The sequence below is a fragment of the Microcaecilia unicolor genome, chromosome 1, assembly GCF_901765095.1.
Source record: "Microcaecilia unicolor chromosome 1, aMicUni1.1, whole genome shotgun sequence".
In the NCBI taxonomy this organism is placed as follows: domain Eukaryota; kingdom Metazoa; phylum Chordata; class Amphibia; order Gymnophiona; family Siphonopidae; genus Microcaecilia; species Microcaecilia unicolor.
In genome coordinates, this window is record NC_044031.1 from 672958325 (window position 1) to 672977796 (window position 19472).

The window sequence follows — 19472 nt, forward strand, 5'->3', positions numbered from 1 at the left end:
TGTGTGTGTGTGTGTGTGGTGGGGGGGTGGCTCTGTCGGATATACTGGATGGTTGGATTAGCAAAGTTCAGATCATCGAGACTATACTGTACTACCTTAGGTGTCATTGAAATGTGCATTGGCGCATATTTCAAGGTGCCCGTTTATAGAATTGCTCTGAAAATTAGAGGTGCGGAGTTCAGGTCCTTAACTGGCTCCACTTAGATATCCAGTATTGTGAAATTTGGCACTTAAACAGGCAGGTTGCAGAACCAGCCTCAAACACATGGTAGTATTCAAAGGTCCAGATGATGCCACTCTTGTTTTGAAGGAGTTCCTTTGTAAGATGACTTTTCCCACTGTACGTGCTGTTAATTACACTACTACTACTACTTATCATTTCTAAAGTGCTACTAGACGTACGCAGTGCTGTACACTTGAACATGAAGAGACAGTCCCTGCTCGACAGAGCTTACAATCTAATTAGATATTTAGGCAGACCACGGTTGCAGCACCGACTGGAGAGGTGACCAAACCCTGCAGAATTATTATTTTAAATGCAGCCCAATCCCTAAATGTTTCAATTGCTTTACTGTATATGCTTTAACTGTTCAGCAATGCTTCACTGTTCTACAATGCTGCAGACTGAAGACTATCTTAGTATCCAAGGTACTCCCTCTAAACGCTCCCTTAAAAAAAAAAATCTCATACGCTTTATTTGCTCAGTACGCTGAAATCCTCCTTTAAATGCTTCTTTATATCTGAGATTCCTACTCTAAATGCTCCCAGCAATGTTGTAATGTTTAAAGGAAGAGCCTGTATAAATGTTTTAATTGCACTGCTACTCTTAAATGCATCTCAAGGTCTTCTGAATGTTGTGCTTTTAGTTGCCTTGCTTTTAAATGCTTCGAATTGCCTTGCATTATAAATGATTTGTTACACTTAAATGTTTAAATGCTTACACAATTGTTTTAATTGCCTTGCTACTTTAAACACATGCTAAAAGCCTTCTAAATTGCTTTGCTTCTAAACATTCTTAAAGGCCTACCTTAAATGTCTTATAAATGACTTGTTAGATATCTAATAATACCATAAGGAGGCACGATCTCTTACCTGCTATATACTTCTCAATACATATTACGGATCTCAGAATAACAGCCAACATGAACACCAACAAACTGATTATGATAATCTACTTTATCCCCCTAATATACTACGCATGGACTATTCCTAACACAAACACCAATCTACCTACAACACATACACCTTACAGACACTGTACGCACAACCCACCAGAACAAAAGAACAACAATCAATTAAAAGGAAAAATAAACATATATGGAAACAACCAACAGAAAGGGAAGAAAGGACACAACAAAACTAGACATCAGGAAAACAGGCAACTAATAAAAATTAAGACATCAACGCCCCTAACCGAACTTTACCATCCCATCCAAATGGGATACATAAATGCCAGATCAGTAGTAAACAAAACAGAGACTATAACAGACTGGATCACTGCAGACAACCTTGACTTCCTATTCATCACTGAAACCTGGGTCCACGACCTTCAAGACCCTATAATCTTAGAATTATGTCCACCAGGATACAAAATTACACACTGGACAAGAAACGGAAAAAGAGGAGGAGGAATAGCCATAATATACAAATCTGAGTTCAACATCACAAACACAGCTGAATCCATACTGCCACAACTTGAAATCGCTTCCATAAGAATTAGTCACCCTAAATTGCAGTAACACCTTAACGCAGTTATACTTTACAGACCACCAGGCAACTGGCGAGACTGCCAAGTGCACTTCGTGGACTTTATCTCGAACACCTGTATCTCCTCCTCTAACCTTATCATAATAGGAGATATCAACCTACACCTGGAAGATCTCACCACAACAAGTACCCAAGACTGCAAAGAGTTCTTACAACTATGGGATCTACAAGGAACAAATACGCAACCAACACACAAAAAAGGACACACATTAGACATCATAACACACAAATTTGACCATGACGCAAACTTTACACTAACAAACACTAAATGGTCACCTACACTGTGGTCAGACCATTACAAAGCACATATCACCCTCCAATGGAGAATGAAAGACTTACCTAACAAACAAACACAAAAAACCTACACCACAAGAGGAAAAATAGATCCGGCTAAATTTTGGCAACAGATCTACACCGCCGGATGGACAATAAAGACAGATACAATCCAATTCCTCTCAAAATGGGATAATAGATGTAAAGTAATGCTAGACAACATTGCCCCAATCCAAACCAGAACCTCGCACAGAAAGAACTCAATACCATGGTTCAACGAAGAACTGAAAAAACTCAAAACACAAGTTAGGAAACTAGAACGTGCGTGGAATAAAAAGAAAGACGATCCCACACTTAACGCTTGGAAGCAACTCCGAAGGAAATATAAATATATCATAAGACAAACCAAAAGACAATACTACAAAACTGAAATTGGACCAAATTACAAAGACACACACAAACTCTTCCAACTCGTGAATAAATTATTAGACACCACTCCAGTCACCAATAACAGCAAAGATACACCAGGAGTGGACGATTTGGCGAAGTACTTCAAGGAGAAAATCATACAACTGCGACTCAAAATACCTGTCAGCCCCATCGAATACACCACACTCCTAGAATGCCTAGACCCAGACTCTGGAGTTTACCCAGCAGACAGGATCTGGACTGAATTCACAATACTACCGGAAGATCTTATCTCACAAACGCTTAAAAGATTCGCCAAATCTCACTGCAAATTAGATATGTGCCCAAACAACCTCATGAAGTTGGCCCCTCAACAATTTATAACGGATCTAACAAACCACGTGAACTTTATGCTACAAAATGGACTCTTCCCAAGCGAGAAAGGTAACATTTTACTCACCCCCTATACCCAAGGATGCAAAGAAAAATGCTAATGAACTAACGAACTACAGACCAGTAGCATCCATTCCCTTAATTACCAAAATAACAGAAGGTATTGTGACCAAACAACTCACAGAGTATCTAAATAAGTTTTCAATATCACACGATTCCCAGTCAGGATTTCGCTCTAATCACAGTACTGAAACCGTACTAGTTACGCTCATGACCAAATTCAAACAATTGATAGCAAATGGCAATAACATACTACTGTTACAATTCGACATGCCAAGCGCATTTGACATGGTTGACCATGGAATTTTATTACACATCCTGGAATACTTCGGAATCGGAGGCAACGTTCTCAATTGGTTCAAGGGGTTTCTAACTACACGCTCATATCAAGTGACATCAAATTCGACTAAAGCAGCTTCATGGACACCTGAATGCGGAGTTCCACAGGGAATCCCCCCTTTCACCAACCATATTTAACCTAATGATGACACCCTTGGCCAAACTACTATCGAATCAGAACCTAAACCCATATATATACGCTGATGATGTAACAATCTTCATCCCATTCAAACAAGATCTAAGGGAAATCTCCAATGAAATCAAGCAAATCCTACATATCATGAATTCCTGGGCAGATGCATTTCAGCTGAAACTTAATGCAGAAAAAACCCAATGCCTAGTACTCACCTCGCAATACAATAAGAATAAATTTACCACCATCAACACACCTAAACTAAATCTACCAGTTTCGGACACCCTAAAAATCCTTGGAGTCACCATTGATCGACACCTAACACTTGAGAATCTTGCGAAAAACGTAACTAAAAAGATGTTTCATTCAATGTGGAAACTAAAAAGAGTTAGACCATTTTTTCCAAGGTCTGTCTTCCACAATCTGGTACAATCATTGGTACTCAGTCATCTGGACTATTGTAACTCACTCTACGCTGGTTGCAAAGAGCAAATACTAAAAAAACTCCAGACAGCTCAGAACACGGCAGCCAGACTAATATTTGGCAAATCAAAATACGAAAGCGCGAAACCCCTACGAGAAAAACTCCACTGGCTCCCACTTAAAGAACGCATCACGTTCAAACTTTGTACCCTAGTCCATAAAATCATCCATGGTGACGCCCCAGCCTACATGTCAGACCTAATAGAATTACCACCCAGGAACGCAAAAAAATCTTCTCGCACATTCCTTAATCTTCATCCTTTCAAGTGTAAAGGTCTGAAATACAAATTAATGCAAGCATCTACCTTTTCCTATGTGAGCACGCAGCTCTGGAACGCGTTACCATGCAACCTGAAAACGGTCTATGAACTGACCAGTTTCCGAAAACTACTGAAAACCTATCTCTTCAACAAGATATATCACAAAGATCAGCACGTGTAACTGTATAATCTTTAAGATATCCAGAAATGTCTTATATCGTCTTTTGCTTTAACACTATCATGTATTTCACTACCATGTAACCCAAAACCCTCTGTAAAACCAAATGTATATTCTCTTCTACTTCCAGTATCCATGATGAATTGTAAGCCACATTGAGCCTGCAAAGAGGTGGGATAATGTGGGATACAAATGCAATAAATAAATAAAAATAAATAAATTAGGACAGACAAACAAGAGATAAGGGAATATTAAAGTGAGGATGATAAAATAAGGGTTCTGAACAAGTGAATAAGGGTTAGGAGTTAAAAGCAGCATCAAAAAGGTGGGCTTTTATCTTAGATTTGAAGACGGCCAGAGATGGAGCTTGATGTACCACCTGTGTTTCTCAAGGTCTTATATGTATTTTACAAAGGGCTCCATGTTCAGCAAGGCTTTTATAAAATACAAAGTTTTAACATCTAGACTTAGATGTCCCTTTTGCTGCTCATCCAAAATCAGGCTTTAAATGTAATAAAACTGTGTCCCTGGCACAGGCATAAGGTGACCTGAAGCTTTCAGAACAGTGCAACTTAAAATTGGAAGGAAACATAAGAAAATGTAAAAAAAAAAAAAAAATACAGTCCATAATAATCAGTGTCTTGGCTTTCTTCCTATTAGAAAAAGGAGGAGGCTAAAACCTGCAAAGACTTCACCATCCTCTCCCCATCTTTAAATGGATTAGCAGAGCATTAGCAGTCTCGGGCTCCTAGCCATAGTGACCCTAACGCTATTATCGACTCTGCAGACTGCAGTTCCTGCTTCCTATTAACTGCTCTTTGCCAGTGGCTTGGCACAAGGATTTAATCAGACAGCAGATGTTCCATAGAGCCGCTGCTGCATCCATCAATTCATCAAGAAGGGGAAAAAGAGCACTCTACCCACTGGACCTAGGTCTCTGCTTTTTTTTTTTTTTGGTTTGGTTATTCTCTACAGTTTTTCCTCTTTCTTCCATTTTTATATTTTTTAAACTTCATTTTAGGACTGAATTCCATCCTGTTGCTCTTGGAGACCGTTCTTTTGCTTTTCCTGAGGTTTAGTGGCTGCTGCTATAATGGGGAGCTCTGGCAGGTTGCTTCTCCTCACTCTGGGCTTCTCCTTGCTCCTCATGGGTGAGTGATCTGCTTCCCTCCCAGTCCTTTACCGATCAGTTTCCCCCCCCCCCCCCACCACAACATCCCACCCTTCAGCTGAAATTCTCTCCAGGGCAGAGCAAATAGGGGATTTCACAGCCAATTTGAGCTTCAGCCCCTCTCTGATACTTGCCACATGGGATTAAAAAGATTCCTAGATCTGTCTCATTCTGGATTTTTTTTGTTACAAATATGTTTATTTCTTTTTTTTTTTTTTTTTTTAATAAGGCATAACTATGTACATTTTGCAACTACAGATTCTCTGTGTATCTGACCTAAATGTAATTGAGGTCTACAAAATCCAGAGTGGTGTAGAACGAGTAGAAGTAAATCTATTTTTTAGTCATTCTAAATGTACAAAGTCTAGGGGATAACACTCAAGGAAGTTACATGGAAATACTTTTAAAACAAATAGGAGGAAATATTTTTTTACTCAACAAATAGTTAAGCTCTGGAACTTTTTGCCGGAAGATGTAGTTACAGCGGTTAGCATATCTAGGTTTAAAAAAGGGTTGGACAGGTTCCTGGAGGAAAAATCCATAGTTTGCTATTGAGACAGACATGGGGTAGCAACTGCTTGCCCTGGGATTGGTAGCATGGAATGCTGCTACTATTTGGGTTTCTGCCAGGTACTTGTGACCTGAATTGGCCACTGTTGAAAACAGGCTACTGGGCTACATGGACTATTGGTCTGATCCTGTATGGCTACTCTTATATTGTTATGTAAACTATTTAATATATACTACAGTTGGAAATGATTCCTAATGTCACTCTTACTGCAACAAGTGCCCATTACAAGAAAAGCACCTTTTATTTTATGGCTCCTTTTTTATGGAATGGGCTTCCTTTAGAAATTCAATGCGAGCAGTCTTTCAAGAATTTAAGACTATGTTAAAAACCCACCTTTTCATTAAGGCTTATCCTGACAACTGAGGATTTATTGGGAAAGGCAGGTGGCCCCTTAGCATTTCAGGGTATAATGTTAGGTATGGTGTGAATGTCCTTGATATGATTGTGTTCTGTACCAGTGGTGTTCCTTTTCTTAACTGTTTGCTTTTAATTATGATTGTACATCGCTCTGATTTACTTAAGTACATAAGTATTGCCATACTGGGACAGACCAAAGGTCCATCAAGCACAGCATCCTGTTTCCAACAGTGGCCAATCCAGGTCAGAAATACCTTTCTTAAAAAAAGCAATCAAGAAAGTTGTCATAAACATACCTTTTTATTATGTCGTGCTTTCTCTATTTTGTAGCTGTCAAGCAAATGAGAAAATTAAAGAACCTGATTGTTCACTTCTGAGGGAAGGGGTTTTTGTTTTTGGATTTAGCTCACATCTTTTTCATGTTTTTGAATTGCCAGAATAGAAGTTTGTTTGTTTATGTTGAATATAAATGTAATTATCATCAGTGGGTACCAAAATCAATATTGCCTTTTTAATCATCATTTTATTTCACATATATACATATGTGTGAATGTGTTGTGTGTATAGAATATTAGTGCCAGCCATACATCTATCTGATATTGTATGATCAAGCTGCTATGTATTTAAAAAGGGTAATTCCTGAATATTGCTAGTGATCTCCTCTGAGCCTGGGTGTATATGAGATGATTATCAGGCTTATTTTCAAAGCACTTTGGGAGGCTAAGTTCCATAGGTTTCTATGGAACTTTGGGAGGCTAAGTGCTTTGAAAATACACTATGTGTGTCTAAGAGTATGTGTAATTGTTGGCACATTTCTTTATTATGAGACAATAGGATGAGTTCCTTATACAGTTTCTTTGTTAATATAACCATCTGATCCAATCATGAAATTCTAACAGTTCTTTCTCTGTGCCTCGCCATAAAATGAAAATGTCATAAATAAAGCTCCTCCAGGCTAAACGTTGTCTGTTGTGTGCATGAATAGTTAGAAATCTCTCTTCAGATCTGGCCATATATAAACTGGCTACTGATGGTACCATAGTACCGTACCCTTTATCTGTTGAAAGAACTTGTTGGCAAAGCAAAAATAGTTTTCCGTAAGAGCTATTTCTGCTAGAGACATCATAAACTCAACTGGTATCTTCCTCCTATTGGTGTTGTTTAGCAAAGCTTCTCTCACAATTTGCAGTGCCCCTAATTGTGGAATGTTAGTGTACAAAGATTCAGTATCCAGAGTGGCTAAAATACTCCTCCCCAAAATTTGATTGTGATAAGAAGATAATTATGTCTGCAGAGTTCCTCATGTATGAACATATTTTGGGAACCTTGGCCTCAAAAATATGCCAATGAATACTGAGAGTGGTTCAGGAACAGAGCCTATACCTGAAACAATAGGTCTACCAGGGGTGCAGTCAGCAATTTAGGTAGAACATAAATTTCAGGTGTCCCTGGGAATTCTAAACTCAGAAACTCAAACTCTTAGTAATAAATTCCCCTTCTAGTCCAAACTTAAGAATGGAATCAATTTTGGACTTAATTTCTATTGTTGGATCTCATTTGATTCCTTTATAAGAATTATTATTCCTCGATTATCTATCTCCCTCTCTAATGTAATCATCAGTATTTATAATGACCACACCCCCACGTTTATCAGCAGGTTTTATAATGATATTCATATCCTGACTTAATGGTTTGATTGCCTGCTTCTCCGGTCTATTGAATTTGTAGAAAATATTTTTGTTCTTGCCCTCCAACTCTGTTATATCCCACTTCCATATGCTCACTCAGTTACACTTGCCATTGACTTGGCATGAGTGCAACTAACTTTGTGCACACACAAACGTGAGTTTACACTTATATGCTATAATGGCATCTGCGTGCACGGCCATTATTGAAATGGCCACCAGTGATAGAATTGCCCTCCATAGGCTTTTGTGAATCTTTATATTTATTTATTTATTTAATGCATTTGTATCCCACATTTTCCCACCTCTTTGCAGGCTCAATGTGGCTTACAATAATCATGAATAGTGGAAATATATTAGAAAATAGACATTTAGTGTTACAGAAGGATCTTGGGCAACATGATAATGATAAAACATGATAGTACTATAACAAGCATATATTGTAAGACTGCTCTGAATATATGTGGAGGAGTTGTTTATATTCACATTGGTTGATCTTTGTGGTATGCCTTGTTAAAGAGATGGGTCTTCAGTAGTTTGCGGAAGTTCGTTAATTCGTAAATCGTTTTTAGATTGTGCGGCAATGCATTCCATAACTGTGTGCTCAAGTAGGTAAAGTTTGACGTGTGCATTAGTTTGTATTTCAGACCTTTGCAGTTAGGGAAGTGCAGATTAAGGAATGTGCGGGATGATCTTTTGGCATTCCTGGGTGGTAAATCAATCAGGTCTGACATGTAGGCTGGTGCATCTCCATGAATGATTTTGTGAACTAGGGAGCATATTTTGAACGTGATGCGTTCTTTAAGTGGGAGCCGGTGTAGTTTTTCTCATAGGGGTTTAGTACTTTCATATTTTGTTTTACCGAATATGAGTCTAGCTGCAGTGTTCTGGGCTGTCTGAAGTTTCTTGATTATTTGCTCTTTACAGCCGGCATAGAGTGCATTGCAGTAGTCTAGATGACTGAGCACCATTGATTGTACCAGGTTACGGAATACAGTCCTTGGGAAGAAAGGTCTTACTCTTTTTAATTTCCACATTGAGTGGAACATCTTCTTGGTTGTGTTTTTCGCGTGGCTCTCGAGTGTTAGGTGTCGATCGATGGTAACTCCAAGAATTTTTAGGGTGTCCAAAATTGGAAGGTTCAGATTTGGTGTATTGATGGCAGTGAATTTGTTCTTGTTATGTTGAGAGGTGAGTATTAGGCATTGGGTTTTTTCTGCATTGAGTTTTAGCCGAAATGCATCTGCCCATGAATGCATGATATGGAGACTTTGATTGATGTCACTAGAAATTTCCTTTAGATCTTGTTTGAATGGGATGCAGGAACAAAGAAATCACACCTAGATTGCAGCCACAGATATTGAAGCCTGCTCAGGACCAAGAGTAAATGTTCTTACATAAACCTTGAACTTCTATAAATGGTGCTTAAAATTGCGCACACAAATTCGGGCGCACTCAATGTGTGTGCACAATTTAATTGAATAACGAGCCAATTAGCACTGATAATTGGGTGCTAATAATCAATTATTGGCATTAATTAGCATTAATTGAAATTTAGGCATACATTTTTAGTTGCAGAGCTCCATGTGTAAATTTTATACGCAGCTCCAAAAAGGGGGCATGGCCATGGGAGGGTTATAGTTGAATCATGGGCAGTCCTACAATTTATGCACCATTTGTAGAATAGTGCATAGCACCAGGATCTATGTCCAACTGTGGGCACAAGGATTTACAACAACCAAAACCTAGCGTAAATCTTTATGTGCAAGTTAGGCACAGATCCCCCGAATTCAATAATATTCTATAATACTGCACACATCTTTAATGAATGTCCCTGACCCACCTCCCATGGCCATGCTCCCTTTTCAGGTGTGCACTAAAAGATTTGCATGTGCACCTTTATAGAATAGCGGTTAGCAAGATATGCGTGCAAATCCTAATTGATCCAATTCAGTGGCGTTCCTGGGGGGGGCGGTGGGTGCGGTCCGCCACGGGTGCACGCCACTGGAGGGGTGCCATGCTCCTGTCGGCGCCGCTCGTTCTGTGCTCCCTCTGCCCCGGAACAGGTTACTTCCTGTTCCGGGGCAGAGGGAGCATGGAATGAGCGAAGCCGACAGGCGTGCGACCCCCCCCAGCAGGTAAAAATGCACCTGGGGGTGGGACTGTCATTTCGCCGGGGTGAGGTGTCGTTTCGCCGAGGGGGGGGGGGCATCGGCGATCCGCCCCGGGTGTCAGCCGCCCTAGGAATGCCACTGATCCAATTAACTGCAATAACTTGTTGTTAGTGCCCAATCATTGCTAGTTATTGGCTTATTACTCAATTAAACTGCTTGTGCAAATTGGGCAAATGTGCAAATTTGTGCGGGCTATTATGGGCACCATATATAGAATCCATGGGATAACCTATAGGATATATTATTAAAGCCTTTTATATGTGTAAAAAGACCCTCATGTGTGAAATTCTTTATGAAATTACTCCCATAATCTACCCAGTATGACCTGCTGAGCTTTCAAGCAGTGCTACTAGTTCTTGGGTGCTAGGGACCATTTTATAAGTACATAAGTACATAAGTAGAGAATGGAGGAGTGGCCTAGTGGCCTAGTGGTTAGGGTGGTGGACTCTGGAACTGGGGAACTGAGTTCAATTCCCACTTTAGGCACAGGCAGCTCCTTGTGACTCTGGGCAAGTCACTTAACCCTCCATTTCCCCAGGTACAAATAAGTACCTGTATATGTAAGCCGCATTGAGCCTGCCATGAGTGGGAAAGCGTGGGGTATAAATGTAACAAAAAAAAGTATTGCCATACTGGGAAACACCAAAGGTCCATCAAGCCCAGCATCCTGTTTCCAACAGTGGCCAATCCAGGTCACAAATACCCAGCAAGATCCCAAAAATGTACAAAACATTTTATACTGCTTTATCCCAGAAATAGTGGATTTTCCCCAAGTCCATTTAATAATGGTCTATGGACTTTTCCTTTAGGAAGCCGTCCAAACCTTTTTTAAACTCCGCTAAGCTTACCGCCTTTACCACATTCTCTGGCAACCAAGTGTGTCCTTGCAGAGACTAATCCATCCTCTGGCATGTTCCATGTGCAGAATAACTTGTCTAAGGGGACAAACATGCCCAAGCCCGAAAACTGTTCAGCTCTTCATTTCATCTGATCGTTGCTATGACAGTTGAATGAGCAACTTTCAGCCTCTTTGCAATTGCTCTTAATGATATCTTTTCTTTGTACAGAATTACAATCTGTGCACATTTCTCAGGGGTAAGCTCTTTCCCACATACCATGTTGCCATGCGCAAGCAAAAACTTAAAAGCAAATCATACTGAAAACAAATATGTACAATATCTTATAAGTAGACATTATATAGATGCCTTAGAGTTTCATTTTGTTGCACCTTGTAAACAAAATAATGTCCATTCAGTTTGTTTCTTTAACACAACATGTTGTTTACTCAATTCACATCAAATTTTAATGGATATGATTCTTTGTTACAGCCAAGTTAAACAATTTGTCTTTAAAGTGGTTGCTTGTCAGAGATGGCAGTATCTGAACAAATCATATATATAAAGCCAGTTTTGTAAACTGTCCAAAACTAAATCATTCCCACTGCAAAATTGATCATCATTTGTGCTTCAGGCAGACAGATTCATATCCTGGCTTATATCATTTGCTAGTTCATACACTGGCAAGGAGGAGGAATAAAGTGATGATATAGAGTATGGATGATTTTATTACTAGCTCAGCAAAGCAGAGGGCTTGGTTGGGAATTGGTTGCAGTTTCAATTTCTTACACGCACTACCAAATGCACTATAAAAATGGATCCTTCATACTCTTAAAAACAGAAGGTTATTTTGGAATGGTTTAGAATGGCTGCAGCATAAATGTGCCAAAATCAATCAATCAGTCAATCAATCAATGCAAAGTGCATGCTATATTTAGCCCAAAAACCTCAGATTACCCCAGGAATTGTTCCAAACATTTTTTAAGCACAAGATTCCTTTGTGTTTATCCCACACATGTTTGAATTCCATTATCGTTTTCAGGTGGTGGAGATGAAAACGGTAATGGAATTCAAACATGCGTGGGATAAACACAAAGGAATCCTGTTTAGAAGGAATGGTTCAGCGGAATCTTAGCGGAGATTGGGTGGCGGCGCTGGTAATTGGGAAACAAAACGGGAGCTGGGCAGACTTCTCCGGTCTACGCCCTGATCGTGACTGAATAGATAGGGATGGCCTGGAGTGTAAATTTTAAGGGGTTTTGACGTTAGCTCCAGAACTTAGTACAAGAACAGGGCTGGGTAGACTTCTGCGGTCTGTGCCCTGAAAAAGGCAAGGACAAATCAAACTTGGGTATACATATAAAGTATCACATACCATGTAAAATGAGTTTATCTTGTTGGGCAGACTGGATGGACTGTACAGGTCTTTATCTGCCGTCATTTACTATGTTACTAACCACACTAATTGTCCATGCTGGCTTCACTTTCAAAATGGCTACTATGTATTCTACTGTATTATAATCTAGCAATCTAGGTAGTAGACTACTTATACCAGCAGTATTGCTGATGTGAGTGGTTGCGCCTAAATTATAGGTGCTAATTTGACCTATTACACTAGTATTCTGGGAAATAGGCACCTACTTTCCTTTTTAGAATAGGCACCAAATGGATGCATTCTTGGCACCTAAAATTAGACTCCTATGTTATAGAATTGCCTCCTTGCTGTGTCTCATATAGGAGGTAGTATGTCAAGCCACATTAACTGCAAAAGTGACAGCTTGCAGTCAAGTATGCCTAATAGCACTATAGAAATGATAAGTAGTAGTAGTAGTAGTAGTTTCGTGTGCTAACTGCAAAGCACAGCTCATGCTCATTCCCTGTTCTTAACTCTCCCATAACCTGTCCATTTCCCACCCCAGAAGAGGTGATGAACTTGATGTGTGAACTAGCCATGCTGTCACACCAGTACAAAAAGAGTTACCAGGCTTGTGTGCTATGTATTGCTCATTCATGCACAATAGGGGCAATTCTATAAGCATGCACCTCTTTTTAGGTGCCCCAATGCCACACAGTGAGATCCTGTTCAATAATACCATATGACTGCCCAGATTCTGCTATAGAAACTATTATGTAACCCGGTGTTCATATGTCTAAAATTAGGTGCCTACAGTTATACCAGCCATAGACCTGGCATACCTGTGGGCACCTAAATGCAGCAAAGGCATGGGCAATTTACAGTAGTCTTCAAGTTGCATCAAAAGTGGGAGCCCTGCCCATGCCCATCCCATGCTCAATCCATGTGCATGCCCATTTGCAGTTATGTGCTATGCCACTTATATGTATCCAAGCAATGTTCCCTCTAATCTGTGCAAGAGTCCTTCATGTATATTCCTACCAGTGTTTGAGTCCAATTTTCTGAGAAATTATTATTATTAGCATTTGTATAGCGCTACCAGACGCACGCAGCGCTGAACACCTGACACAGAGAGACAGTCCCTGCTCAATAGAGCTTACAACCTAAAAATACAGACAGACAAGACAATTAAGGGTGAGGGAAGTACTGGGTGAGAAGGAACAAGGGGAGGGCAATTGAGCAGAGGCTAGGAGCAAAAAGCAGTGGTGAAAAGGTGGGTTTTCAGCATAGATTTGAAAATAGGTAGAGATGGAGCTAGATGTACAGGCTCAGGAAGTCTATTCCAGGCATAAGGTGCCGCGAGGGAAAAGTAACGACGCCTGGAGTTAGCAGTGGAGGAGAAGGGGGACGACAAGAGAGATTTGTCCAGTGAGCGGAGTTCACGGGAAGGAATGTAGGGAGAGATGAGAGTGGAGAGGTAATGGGGGGCTGCAGAGTGGATGCATTTAAAGGTCAGTACGAGAAATTTAAACTGAATGTGGAAGCAGACAGGGAGCCAGTGAAGTGACTTGAGGAGTGGGTTAGTGTGGGTATAACGATTTTGGCAGAAAGTAAGTCGTGCTGCAGAATTTTGGACAGACTGAAGAGGAGAGAGATAGCTGAGTGGAAGACCAGTGAGAAGTAAATTGCAATAATCCAAGCGAGAGGTGACAAGGGTTTGGATAAGGGTTCTGGTAGCATGTTCAGAAAGGGCAAATTTTGCTAATGTTGAAGATAAAGAAACGACAAGTTTTGGCGATTTGTTGAATATGAGCAGAGAAGGAGAGAGAGGAATCGAAGATTAATCCAAGGTTACGAGCCGAGGAGACAGGGAGGATATAAGAGCCATTGACAGAGATAGAGAATGGGGGAAGAGGGTTTAGGGGGAAAAATGAGAAGTTCAGTTTTAGCCATGTTTAATTTGAGATGGTGTTGAGACATCCAGGCAGCAATGTCAGACAAGCAGGCAGAGATTTTGTCCTGGACTAAGAATTATGAGGGATAGGTCTGTTCTACAGGACAGTAGAGGACCTGTCTCTCTATAGCAAGTGAAAATACAATATTGAAGCACCGCCCCCCACTGGCAGCAATACAGTTGGAGGACTCCTGCACAGCTTAGGGGGAGCATTGCTTATAAAATAGTGCTTAGTTGCTTTACAGCTACTTAGGCATGTAAGTATACACTTACCCATGAAAGTGCTGGCATTCTGGCCATTTACACATGCTAGTGGCCCATATATGTGGGCACCCAGTTAAAGAATTGACCTTTAAGTGCTTAGTCCACTTTAGTAAACAGGGCCCTACAATTTATTGTTCTTTTCTCAAGGACCCTTATATGTCCAGCTTAGATATTTCCTGAATATGCTGTTAAAGTCCATTTAGAGGGATTACCAGGGTATATGGTTGTTTCCTTAGTAGACAGGCACAATCCACAGGCTTTATACTAACTGAATGAATAAATACAAGACCTGTTTATAAGTTCATACTCACAGATCATGGTACCTAGAATAAAGTAAGAATTGATCGCTACGAGTATAGGAAAATGCATTTCAATAATAATAATTTGTGTTAATGCTTAAGGTGGCCTACTTTCAAATGCCCTGGTGGTCTCTTGGTCTCTTACGAGCAGAGCAATCCCCAGTAGCTCCTGCCCATGCCAGTTCCAATCTTAAAATGGCTGCCGGGACCTCCCGTGGCAGTCTTACAAGGCCTCAAGACATTTAAAGGATGGCCCGGGAAGGGCCTTCGGGAGGTGGGGTAGGAGTGGGGGTGGGTAGGGTGGATAGCCAGCCCAGCAGGACCAGCTCTCTGTCGGGGGGGGGGGGGCATAGGCGCCTGGTATAAGAGGCTTGGAGAGGCTAAGCCTCCCCTGCTGTGCTCTGAGGGGTTTAAATTGTTGATTTACCTCCATCCTCACAGCAGGAGCTGCAGTGAAAGCCCTCTAGCCTTGTGTAACCAGTTGTAGAAATTGGTTTATGGTTTGTTTACCTTACTGCTGGGAGAGCAAGGGGGGTTGGCTGGAGGTGTCCTGGGTTGGCAGGGAGATATTTAACAAGGATGACTTCCTGACCTGCACTGAGGACAGATAGCAGCAGAATTGGATACTGGGCCAGCATGATCAGAAAAAGTCACCAGACAACAAAGGTAGAAAAGATCATTTTATTTTCATTATAGTGTTTGGAATATGCCCACTTTGAGAATCAGGTGCTCAACATTAAAAGTTTATATTTATTTACTTATTTACGGCATTTTAACCCACATTAAACATGAATTAGGGTGTTTTGTGGCTCTACATGAGAATTGTGATGATATGATCCCTTGTTTCATATTGTTGACGGTCTGCATTTTCCGTATGGGTGTATTAGGTTCTGCCCAGTGTAATATTTATGGTACAGTAACGTTCTGAGTGTGTTTTTGCACAAAGTTGTGCATAGTGTTTTGCAGTTGAGCGATTGTGCTTAGAATATGCTTTGAGCAACCACTTTATTCTTTGACATATGATACATATCTAATATCTAAATTTAATAAAAGGTATTAATTGTGACTTTTATTTTTATTTATTTTTTTTCTGTGTGTTATCAGACAATTATGGATTTAAGCTCCACCCCTGGCCTTACCCCTAACCTCGCCCCCTTTAGCCTCCCCAAACAGTTGGGCCACCGACCGCCTATGGGAGGGGGGGGGGGGAAGACCTGGGAAGACTCATTCTGACAGTGGTGGGTGTGGGGCAGTGGCGTAGCCAGACCTGACATTTTGGGTGGGCCCAGAGCTAATATGGGTGGGCACTGTGTATATAGGTATGAGTAGTGTTTCTTGGGATACTACAAAATAATGCCTTAGAATGCACTTGATGATGGATTTCTAAGTAGTCTGCCCAACAGCTGCCCTGGATCAACATAAACCACAGACATACTTAATGGAAAAACTGATATTTTTAAATATAGTTACATTATGCCATATCAAATTTGACCAGACATAAGTCTACTATAATGGCAAACATCTCAATGCACATGACAGGATCCTGCAATATAATTACAGCAATGACATATAACAATGTATTCAAATTCTGGTAGCACCTCAATAATAGCAACAAAATCCCTTCACTGCCAGGTACTTTGTAAAGTAGCACTAAATCCTGCATAGAGGCTTCTTAGATCCTATGTTGCAAACCTTAACATCAATTCCAATAACAGTACTTTTACAAAGGCAGCAGTAAATATACACAACACCACTACGCATCCCATTGGAAAAGCCAGACAAGTCAGACTCATAGATCCCCACACAAACCACATGCCAGCAGAATCTCTCACCTACTCAGTCACATGCAGAACACAGACCAACCCTCATCAATTACAGAATAAAGGACCAAAAATTAGAAATTGTCATCAGCCCTTCCCTACCCCCCCCATCTATCCCCATAGACTGGAATCAGCGTTTCCCTTCTCTACCATCCATCTCCCTATCCCTGAATCTGCCCTTCTTTTCCTTCCCTAACCTCCTATCCATCTCCATAGCCCAATATCAGCCCTTCCCTTCTCTACCTTACCCCTTCATCCATTCCAGTATCAGCCCTTCCCTTTCCCACCATCCATCCCATAGCTAGGCATCAGCCCTACCCTTCCCCCACACCTCCCTGTAGCCTAGTGTCAGCCCTATCCTACCCCCTACCCATCCCCGCATGGTCTGGCATCTTCCCACCCTCCCAAAGGACAGCAGCATTAAATGTGACCCTTTTTTTTATGTCCTGGGCACTGCAAAGCCCACCTCCACCTAGAAACCCACCTCCATTAAATTTAAAACTTTTTTTTATATTTTACCAAGGCACTGCACTTCAAAGACCAACCCCACCCAAAAACCCACCAAGGCACCAACACGACAAATATACTACCTGGGCACTATCAACATTTATTGTCGTTGGGTTTCTGGGTGGGGCAAAATGAAGAGCCCACCCCTACTCAGAACCCCACCATCAGCCAGCATTAGAGTGTACACGTTAACAATTTTTAAAAATATTTATTTTACCTGGGCTAGGAAGCTGGGCTTTGGTGGTGGCAGGCACTGGTGCAGACTCGAAGAGCACTCTGTGCTGCTGTTGTAGGGCCACAGGGGGAGTGTTAAGACCAAGGCCGTGGGGGGGAGATTAACAAAAAAAGCTGATTGAGCCATCGAGGGGAAAGTGAAGAACACGATATCAATGGCAGCCAGCAGATTTTTCCATTCAGCACTGTGGCGCCATTGTGTGCACTATGGGAGGAGCGGAGGAGCGTAAAACAGCAGAATGAAACCAGATGGGGAGCAGCGACTGAGGAGTAGCGGTGCTGGCATGCAGTGCTACAATGATCGCTGCCGGCGCCTACATCTGCTCACTTCCGGATCAGGACCCGGCCTGCATTACAGGAAAAAAATGGGTAGGTAGGAGGAGGAGCGGACGGTTGCCGCGCCGGCTGCCTGGGTGGGCCCGAGTCGAGATTGGGTGGGCCAGGGCCCACCCAAGCCCACCCGTAGCTACGCCCCTGGTGTGGGGGCAAGCAGAGAGTGGTAGGGAGGGGGAGTTTTGGTTTAAGCTGAAACGTGACTGGATATGGATTTTGGGCCAGTTTCAGTATCAAAACTGAAACTGAAATTTGGTTAGCCTCTAAAGTTATGCACAAATCTCTAGCATTTAGGCATAAGAATTTACAGCAGCTCAGTGGCTGGTGTAAGTTGTCACACCTAAACATTACACATGTACATACACGGTTATGCTAGTATCTATAAATGAAAGCAGGTGCCTACTTTCCTTTATAGAATAGACTCCTACCCCGGTGCTCTGTTATACAATTGCCCTGTAAAAGGGTATCAGAAACAATGACATATAAAGTGCTTTGTTAGGATGTTCTTCCTTTTGCAAGACCTCATTCTAAAGTGGGACTCTGTGTACTATGCTTAATGTGTGATGGTTTACAATACTTTGTGTTTTATACTTAGGATGCAGTTGTTCAGAAGCTGAACATAAGTTGTTCAAAGCTTTATTTGAGAAATACAATCAATATATCAGACCAGTGGAGAATGCATCGGACCCTGTTATTGTAAAGTTTGAAGTGTCCATGTCTCAGCTAGTGAAAGTGGTAGGTATCAGCTTTTTCTATTCATGTGTTGGTCTCTCTGGTAATGGATTTAGAGGCATATTTTCAAAGCACTTACTTACAAAGTTCCATAGGTTACTATGGAACTTTATAAGTCTAAGTGGTTTGAAAATGAGCCTCATAATCACCTTAGGGTTCTGTCTTACATCACAGAGTTACCAGTGCAGGCATCTAAAGGACAGCAAGGGCTGCCTTGCCAGCACCAAAAGGAAGTACATAGAATGTCAACATCAGGATTCAGATATCCAGTTGCAGATGTGCTCAATTCTGACTTTATAATTCTCAGAAAATTGAACTCCAACCCTCAGGGCCTTTTAATGTTTTCATTTTATTGAAGGTGAAGACAGTAGAAATATGACTTTTAGATAGGGCCTGCAGCTGAATGGATAGTGGAGATGTTTGCACTCTAGATTCCTATCTTGATGCTGCTTTTCTGTGGCTATATTTCAGGATGAAGTCAATCAAATTATGGAGACAAACCTGTGGCTGAAGCATGTAAGTTCAACACATGGTCCTGTGGCCACTGTCTGTGTGCTTTGATTGGTTGTCCATTGAATTCCTAAATGTGGAGACACAACTGCTAAAAGAACAGCACCAGGAGCATTCAATATAGGGACACTTTAATTCATGTACCCTTTAGAGACAAATCTTTAAGTCATGTATCTGACCTGGGCCATGTTTCGGCGCACAGTACCCGCATCAGGGGTCATCTAAAATCACGATGAACCCAATCTAAGGGTAAGAACTGATGCAACAATCAGAAATATTGTACCTTGTAGTACTCCGGGTTGATGTTATCTAGCAATTACTTTTGGCTTGCTGCCATTTCCTAGATAACATTGACCTGGAGTACTACAAGGTACAAT

General features: G+C 41.2%; 1 protein-coding gene across 1 annotated transcript in view; it reads left to right on the forward strand.

Moving 5' to 3' along the window:
- The first annotated feature begins 5183 nt into the window (after window positions 1-5183).
- LOC115460603 (neuronal acetylcholine receptor subunit alpha-3-like) overlaps window positions 5184-19472 on the forward strand; it is a 33610-nt gene continuing 19321 nt past the window's right edge. The window contains exons 1-3 of the mRNA XM_030190362.1: window positions 5184-5445; window positions 18449-18588; window positions 19057-19101. Of these exons, the coding sequence (XP_030046222.1) occupies window positions 5388-5445; window positions 18449-18588; window positions 19057-19101 (243 nt within the window). The 5' untranslated portion in view covers window positions 5184-5387. The remainder of the gene's footprint in view (window positions 5446-18448; window positions 18589-19056; window positions 19102-19472) is intronic.